Source organism: Piliocolobus tephrosceles, chromosome 9 (genome assembly GCF_002776525.5).
Source record: "Piliocolobus tephrosceles isolate RC106 chromosome 9, ASM277652v3, whole genome shotgun sequence".
Taxonomy (NCBI): Eukaryota; Metazoa; Chordata; class Mammalia; order Primates; family Cercopithecidae; genus Piliocolobus; species Piliocolobus tephrosceles.
Window position 1 is genome coordinate 19,073,641 of NC_045442.1, and position 9,204 is coordinate 19,082,844.

A 9,204-nucleotide genomic window follows, 5' to 3' on the forward strand; every position below is an offset into this window, starting at 1 on the left:
CACAAGATTGGGAAATCCATGTTCTCTAGGAACAATTGAATGACAAGATAAGATGACATTAAATTCAGGACCTCAACTTACCCAAACTCTGGAACTTAAATTTGTTATTTTTTTTCTTGGAGCTCCTTAGCTTGAGTCCTGGCCAGGGATAAAGTACTCTAGTTAACAGTCTATTAAAAGGATATTTTATAAAGTCTCCAAAGTCTTATTCCATTTGCTATTAATAACAACCTAAATCTGAAATGATTTTGTTTCTATTTATTTTTCATCCACGTGTATAGCCATGAACTTATTTTGTACTTTATGACAAATACAGTTTCTCTTTTTTTCTTTTTCCTTTGTAAAAAAGGATTCAAAGGAAAGCTTGAATTTTCTTGAACATATCTGAGCAACAGTTTCAATACTGAAAATTGATTTTTTAAATGTTTTATTTAAAAAATTTATAGTAAAGAAAGAACATGCTCTAAACTGTCTTAAAATCCCTCTGGATATTTTATAAGTCTCAGTTATCTCAGTGTCTCAACAAGCATTGATTAGATGCATAAAATTTCTCCCTAGTTTTTTAATGTAATGATTTACATTCAGTTCACAGTAGTTCTCTATATAGTCTTTACCTTTGAAGGAACACCTCATGCTCTTGTTCTGTAGTGTCTGTTTTTGCCTCTTTACAATGAAGGAGGCAGGAACCAGTGAAACAAACCCATGATTGGAGGTTTAAAGTTAGAGCAGTCCTATAAGCATCAAAGCTTGGGTTCAAGCGCATTTGAGAAAAGAAGATTTGTCCTCTGTGGTTAATTGGGCAGGCAAAGCCTGGGCCCACTCCAGGCCTTAGTTTCCTGTGTGTAAAATGAAGCATTTGCATCAGATGGTCTATAAAGTCCCTCAGGCTCTCAGATATTCTGTGGTCTGTAAAATGCAGATAATCTCTATTCTCCCAGGTTAGTGGGAGACCTAGGGCAAACTGAGATAACAGACATGCAAACTTCAGAACACAAGATGTTAATTTTCTTATGATGATTATGAAACTAACGAGAATCTAAAACGCCTTCCCCAGAAGCTGACAGTGGACCATTTAAAATGTTTTAAAGGGAAGAGAAAATGTAAGTTATGTTAGATTATTGCAGGTATCAGGACAGTAGAGACACCAAGCATTTACATGTGTGTGCCTGAAATTCAGCTCGGTAATTACACATATTAGGCAGCCTGGAAAAGCAGGTATTGCTCACCTACTCATTTTACAGATAAAAAACTGAAGCCCAGTAGTTGCCTAGTTTGCCCAGGGTAACTTCTGTTCAGTGTCAGAGCTGGAATTTGACTCCAGTGGTCTTCAGCTCCAAAATCCTTAACTGCTGTGAGTTGCCCAATAGGTGTGTAGAATACACCAAGACACATGGGGGACAAAAGAGTGAAGGCTCTTATTTTTCCCTATTGCTACTTTTATTATCCTCCATCAGAGCTCCCTTTTCCACCTTAATGCTGTCTTTTAGAGACAGGGTCTTAACTCTTGTCACTCTGTCACCTGGCTGGAGTACAATGGCGTGATTATAGCTTACTGCAGCCTTGAGCTTCTGGGCTCAAGCAATCCTCCTACCTCAGCCTCCAAAGTAGCTAGGACTTGCAGTCCTAGCACTGCCACACTTGGCTATTATACTTTCTGTAGAGACGGGGGTCTCACTATGTTGCCTAGGCTGGTCTTGAACTCCTAGCCTCAAGCGATGATCCTCCTGTCTTGGCTTCTCAAAGTGTTAAGATTTAAGGTGTGAGCCACTGTGCCCAGGCTGATGATATCTTAGATTACATAGCTTTCTTGTCACTTTCAGCTCTTCAAAGTCCAGTCCTATTAAAAATTCTATTCCCACATCCATTTCAGAGCTTCACCCTTTCCTACGTCAGGCCCAACCCAAATTGGAGACCTGCAATGAGGCTGGTCTTTCTTATCTCCTTTCTGTCCTTTGGGGCTCCTTTGGGGTCTTGGACAGGGGGTGGGGGATTAGAAGTCAACGGGACAAGGTGTTATATAACTGGCATTGTCGTGCTTCTTTCTGCTAACACTGGCTGGAGATTTTTAGTGGGGATGGGGGCTACATTTGGAGTTCTTTGACCAAAGTGCAGTTTCTGGTTAACCTCTTGCAACCCACCCTTCCCCATTTTCCAGAATCACGCCCTGCTTCCTCATGGTCTCCTCATAGCTTGTTACTAATGAAGTCCCTCCTACTCAGCAGGCACCCTTCTCAGGTGGGCTCATCAAGATGCTTGGGTGTGGGTACTATCCATGGACATTCATGCACCTCCAGTGAGCTGAATAGTGGAAGTTCACACCAAATCACTTCTGTCTTCTCCTTCACCTGCCATCAAGGGTGGCTCCAGCCAGCTTCCTGCCTTCCTGATTCAGTAGGCTCCAGACTTTTGTCCATGAATGCTTCCAAGCTCCGGGATACATCAAAAGCTTCTCTTGGCTGGCACAGAAGCGGTAGGGCCTGAGTTTCCCCACTCAGTAAATATCTAGGCAGAAAGTGGGGAGGTTGTTCCTCCTTCTAGCAGGATCCTCTAATCCTTGCAGCAGAGCAGAGGGGAACACCACTCTCCTGCTGTGTGAAGAGCTCCCGCTGACTCTCAGCTCTCCATTTTCCAATGTCTGATTTTAGAGTTGGGTAGGCCGTAGGGTTGATAGTCATCAGGTAGAGCCTACCATCTTTTGATAAGTCCTGCAAGGATATTCCTAGCACCCTTCTTTGGAAGATGGGGACACTTCTTCCCAGCGTTCTCAGCTTGGAGGTTTTAGCCAAAAATTCCAAGACACTTGGAAAAGTCCCATTCTGTGTTCTGGAACTTTGGTCCTGGCTAGGTAGTTGTTCTGAATGGCAATTACTACATTTATAAATGACTCTGCACATTCAAAGCACGCAGGCCTGGGAAGGTAGCGGTGGCTGGGAATTTAGCTAGCACGTGGTTCTCTTTTTTTATAGCTAGCCCCATGCCCTCAGCCTTCTTTTCCAGAGAGGCATGTTCACAGAGTAAGACATCTTTGGGGCCCTTATTCATCTCTGATGGGAAATTCCAGGAAGGCAGAAATAGTTCTCAAGGAGAACATAGGTGTCCAGGCTGAGAAGAGCTTAAGTGCTGCCCAGGAGATGACTTCTCTCTTAACTTTCTATCCCCTAACAATGGTCTTTATTTTCAAGTTCTGTGTTTGCTTCTTTCACAGCTCTGGGATGTCTGGGCACTGAGGTGCTTGTAAAGAGCCCAAGATCTAATTCTGCTCCCAACCAAGGAAAAAGGGAGTCTATTGAGTGGCTCCCATGTACCAAGCATTGTATTATGTAAAACACTTTACAATGCATGATCTCTTTTCTTTTTTCCTGAAAGCAACATGTCCCGTTCTTCCACTTACTTTTGCAGCCCAGGTGTCCATAGCCCTATGCTAAAATACATAAATAAACAAATAAATATATTAAGAGTGACAGGCAAGATCCCTATTGTCAAGGATATTAATTGCCTTTGAACAAAATGATACCAATTTGGAAGCGGCTATGTAGATGGATGTTAATTTAACCTGGATGTGAGTAGCCAAATACCTGCTTTTTTTCTGGCTTTTGATGCCAAGGGTGAAGGGCTCAGGGTCAAATGTTTAAGGTCAGGCCTTTTCTGTCTCTCTCTCTCTTTTTTTTTTTTTTCCACATTAGGTCATTATTTTTCCTGGGTAGGACACTGGAGAGTTGCTCGTGGGTTTTATTTCCTCGATGCCACTGCATATTCACCTATTTCTGACGTTGGCAATAATTCCAGTGCCAATCACCAGCTTTCTATATTTATCGGCAGCTGCTTCAGTGATGTGGAAACAATTTTCTCAACAGCTGAAAAACATGAAGATAGAGAGTAGGACATTTTGTTCTTTATGAAAGAGCTTAGTTGGAGTGAGCGTGGAAGGAGTGAGCAATCTAGCACGAACCTTTTGTCTCTGCATCTTTTCCACTCTCTCCCGCACAATGTCAGGCTGGAGTGAAGACCATGGCTTTGTCCAGACAGGAGTGGGTAGGCTCTGTGAAATACACCAGAATACTTCGGGTCAGGATTCTGACGTGGGCTGGTATTCTCTTATCTAGGTGATGCTCTTTGTTGATTTGCTTCATTTGTATCTTAAGGTTTGGCAGGAAGGAGGCTTAACCTTAGCCTTTACTTCCAGCCCAACCTTACCAGCTGGCTGGCTTTAAGCATTCAGTGAATATTTTTCTATGAAACATGTAGTGTGGCTGTCCCCCATGAGGCACCATGCAGGGCACAGAAGATCTGAGTGGCATGGACACCACCTGTGAAGTCAGAGGGCTTCCGGTCTGCAAGGCACTTTAACTAGAATTATTGTGAAGACTAAATGGTACCATGTTTACAAAGCCCTCACATGGTACCTGATTCTAGAAAGCCCTCAGTGCAGAATGATCATAGTGGCGAGGCAGGAAAACTGAGTCTAGAGACTGGGAGCCTAAGGTGAACCCGCGGCTGACTTAGAATTAAACCAAAAGGAAAACTTCAGTCTCTGGTTGGTCATGGGCCAGTCCTTCACTTCAGCCTCTGATTAGTTGCAGGTCAAGCTTCCACTTCAGCCTCTGATTGGCTGTGGGCCAATCCTTCATTTGTATAGCGTATAACACCCCTTCAGCCTCTGATTGGCTGTGGGCCAGTCCTTCATTTGTATAGGGTGTAACTCCACTTCAGCCTCTGATTGGCTGCAGGCCAAGCCCTCAAGACTTTCTATCCCCTAACAGTGGTTTTTATTTTCAAGTTGTGTGTTTGCTTCTTTCACAGCTCTGGGATGTCTGGTCACTGAGGTGCCTGTAAAGAGCCCAAGACCTAACTCTGCCCCCAACCAAGGAAAACGGGAGTCTATTGAGAGGCTTATATGTACCAAGCATTGTATTATGCAAAACATTTTACAGTGCATGGTCTCTTTTCTTCCTTATAGCAGCCTAGGCAATGGCTGTTGTCAGCATTTTACAGATGAAGAAATGAGGGTTTGGAGTGAGTAACTTGCCCAAGTCTTCCTGACACCAAAGCCCATGCCGCCCTACCTTCCCCACACCATCCACCTCCCTGGACCTCACTGTTGGTGCAGCAGGGAGACTGCAGACAACTCTGTCAACCTCCTTGAGCCCGTCCAGTGTCATTTGTAAAAATGAAAAGCCATCTCTGAAAGTTGATTTCCGCCTTTAAAAATTCTATTGAACAGCAGCTTCCTTATTATTTAAATCTTTGCTGCCACCTAGTGGGAATTATGTAATTAGAAGAATAAAGAAAAATTTCAGTTAGACTTGGATTAAAAAACTGTCCATTTCATCCTGTAAAAGGCAAAACTATGTAGACGGTGAAATGATCAGTGGTTTCCAGGAGTTAGGAGGAGGGAGGGATGAAAAGGTGGGGTACAGAGAGTTTTTAGGGTCGTGACACTACTGTGTATGATACTATAATGTCATTATATCTTTGTCCAAACTCAGAATGTCCAACATCAAGACTGAACCGTAATGTAAACTGTGGACTCTGGGCTATCATGATGTGTCAATGTCGGTTCATTAATTGTAACAACGGTTCCACTCTGGTGGGGGATGTTGCTAACGGGGAAGGCTGTCACCGGTAGAGACTGGGGTTGTATCGGAAATCTCTGTACCTTCTGCTCAGTTTTGCTGTGAACCTACACCTGCTCTAAAAATAGTCTTTTTTTAAAAAACTATCAATTTGCTTATATCCATACTGTGCTCCTAACCTTTAAAAATTATATTTTTAAACAAATATCATAGCCTTCCATTTTTATCTTTATAGTAAGCTACCAGATGTGAAATTCCTTTTATAAAAATTTTGGTCAGGTGTTGGAATTACTATATACCCCAGCTTTTAAAAAATGCTTAATCTTTTGTGACCATCTAATATACACTCATGTGTGAACGACCTTCGAATATGCACTCATATGTGTATTAGATAATGAGCTATACATTAAGAAATTCTAATTTGCAGTATTCAGAACTTATATTTTTAAATGTTATAAATAGTCAAATTTTTTACATTATCATGGTTTAAAAATTCAAACAACACAGAGGATGTGAAGTTAAACAGTAAAGTCCTCCTCCAGAGAGGGAAGTTTCTTCAGAATTTTTAATGTTTTCCCCCAGAAATGTTCTATTCTGGGACTAGGACACACACACCATTTTCTTTACTACTTTTTTATGAATGGGCTTATGCTATGCTTACTGTTCTATGGCCTGCTTTTTTTACTTGATCTATTTTGAACAGCTTTCCATGCCAGAGCACAAATCTGCCTCGTTCTTTTGAACAGCACATAGTATTCCATTATCGACTATACTATAATTTATTTAACTGGCCCTTCGCTGATGTCCATATCACCTATTCCCAGTTTTTGTCGTTAGGGAAATGCTGTAGGGAACATATGCATGCACATACGCGCTTTCGCAAATATATTTGTAGAATAAAATCTTACACCTAAAATAATTACCGGATCTCAAGGTTATGTGAACACCCACTGATCAAGATCACCAAAAATACACGTCATCAAAAAAAAAAAAAAAAAAAGAGCGGGTCAAGTTTGTTTAACTAGCTGCAGCAATAGGGAAGCCAGAGGAATCGTGAGCCCACTCTGGGTGCAGTTTGGAGGAGTTTTCACAGCATTTGGGCTTGTGCTGGGTAATTTTATTTTATTTTATTTTACTTTATTTTATTTATTTATTTATTGAAATGGAGCTTCGTTCTTGTTGCCCAGCCTGGAGTGCAATGGCATGATGTCAGCTCACTGCAACCTCTGCCTCCCAGGTTCAAGCAATTCTCCTGCCTCAGCCTCCTGAGTAACTGAGATTACAGGTGCCCGCCACCACGCCCGGCTAATTTTTTGTATTTAGTAGAGATGAGGTTTCACCATGTTACATCAGGCTGATTTTGAACTCCTGACCTCAGGTGATCCATCCACCTCGGCCTCCCAAAGTTCTGGGATTGTAGGCTTGTAATAACGCACCCAGCCCACGTGCTAGGTAATTTTAAAGAGGATTCAAAGGAGCAGAAGCAGTTCTAGGTTAAGCGTTGTCAAGAAGCAGGGCCAGGTCAGTGATTGGGTCTCTTAGGTTTTTCTGGATGGTCAGAGAATTAAAGGTGGGCTAGAAGCATCATTAGGAAAGCAGTGGCAGTCATGGATGTGGTCAGAAGAGGGGGCTGTTTCATCACTTTGGGTTACCAAGTGGCCTCATCTCAGTCTTGGTCCAAACCCAGCCACTAAGTGGCCTTGCCAGGACATGGCTTTATTCTGTGTGTGTTCTGTATGATCAGTTGGGAGCACCGTGGCCAACCTGACACATGCTTGCTTTCATTCTCTCAGGTACATTGATTTGGAAAATGTCTGTAGATGTTGAAGTTGCTTTCCAGAAAGGTTGCACCACTTTACAGTCTTCTGGGTTCTTTTAAATACCCAACTTCCGTAACAGAATGAAGCAGTCAATAATCAGATTAATTATGGCAATTGTAATAATAGCAAATGTTTCTGGTCACTTCCAATGTGCCATCTACTGCTAAATCTATTAAATGCCCTGAATCCTCATCAGAGCCCTGAGACCAGGTGCTGACAACATTCCCACTTCCCTAAGAAGAAACCCAGGCTTCAAAAGGATGTAACTTGCCTTGATCACATAGCTAGCCAACAAGGAGTTAGCTGGGGTTCAGGACTGGGATATCTTATTCCAGGCCCACACTCTTTACTATGAAGAAATAATTTCTCCTTTATTATCCTTCCAGGAGCCTGCCAAGGAGAATTGAAAGCTAAGGAATTAAGAGCTATTTAACTGATGATCACAAATATTTGAAAGGCTAGTTTGGGTTGATAAGGAAGTAGGGTCCCATTTACAAAAATGAGATTTACGGGCAGCCTTCCAGGAGTAATCACGTATATAGTGTTAGGGGAGGCATCAGCATAAAGTCCTGAGTTGTTCACAGTGCCTCAATTAATAAATGCCTATGAGTACTTTCTTAAAATCACAGCCAAGACACTATAATTAAATATTCTCTGGGCGATCTGTAGCTCAGACGGTGCATAAAAAAACCCCAAGTAAGCAGATGGGTGAAGGACACCCATCCCCTTAGATCCACGGACGTTCGTGAAGCTTCCATGCTCTGTCCTTCCGAGGACACAGCCTGCGAGACTTCACCGAAAAAGATTTTGTGCAGGGAAAGAAACTGACCTGAGATGGTGCTTGAGTGAATATTCATTGAGTGTGTGATGGGCACACAGTGGGATTGAAATTGGGCTGCCTGCTTGGATTTAGCAAAGGAAATGTGTAGTAACCACTGGCGGCTGCTCTTTTTCAGATTGTGCCGGCTGTGGAAGAGATATCAAGAATGGGCAGGCGCTGCTGGCGCTGGATAAGCAGTGGCACTTGGGGTGCTTTAAATGCAAGTCCTGCGGGAAGGTCCTCACCGGGGAGTACATCAGCAAGTAAGGCTGGGCGCGAGCACGCGTTCCTTTCAGTGGGCACCAGGCGTTGTGGTTCTTCTGCAGGTCCTGGTCTCAGGGGCCCCATGCTGTCAAAGGTGCTGAAATTGTTCACATCCTGCCGTCAGAATGAACTTGTTGCTATAAAACTTTTGAAAAGAATTGTATTCTTCTGCTTTGGCTACTATAAACCTAATGAAATGTTAATCATTGCCGAATTTAACAATGACACTGTTACACTGTATGTCATCACCAATTAAGCATTTAATAATTTCCCTGTTGCTATTCATTCTCCTATGAGGAACTAGTAAGACTTTGTCCAGCTGGAGTGCATTTATAGATGCCCCCCAAAAACACGTAAAGCCTAGGTCTTCATGACGCCCTTTAGGACTGTGCACAAAACAGCCTGCCAGGAAATGGGCTCATGTTCAATAACAGTGGATAATAGCTACGGTTAAGGAAGTGAGGGTTTTTGTAAAAAACAAATGTAGCCTGGCAATGAGGGGAAATTTTCCACTGTCTACCTTTTTATGCCTCAAAAAAAACTTTTCTGCTGGGCGCAGTGGCTCACACTTGTAATCTCAACACTTGAGAGGCCAAGGTGGGAGGATCACTTGAGCTCAGGAGTTCGAGACCAGCCTGAGCAACATAGCGAGACCTCATCTCTACTAATATATAAATAAATAAATAAATAAATAAATAAATAAATAAATAAATAAATAAATAAATAA

The 9,204-nt window shown here is 42.4% G+C and overlaps 1 protein-coding gene across 2 annotated transcripts in view; it reads left to right on the forward strand.

Annotated features, from left to right (window-relative positions):
• ABLIM1 (actin binding LIM protein 1) overlaps positions 1 to 9,204 on the forward strand; it is a 257,200-nt gene that overhangs the window by 128,864 nt on the left and 119,132 nt on the right. For both annotated transcript variants that reach the window (XM_023206652.2, XM_023206653.2), the window contains exon 5: positions 8,350 to 8,476. In XM_023206652.2, the coding sequence (XP_023062420.2) occupies positions 8,350 to 8,476 (127 nt within the window). The remainder of the gene's footprint in view (positions 1 to 8,349; positions 8,477 to 9,204) is intronic.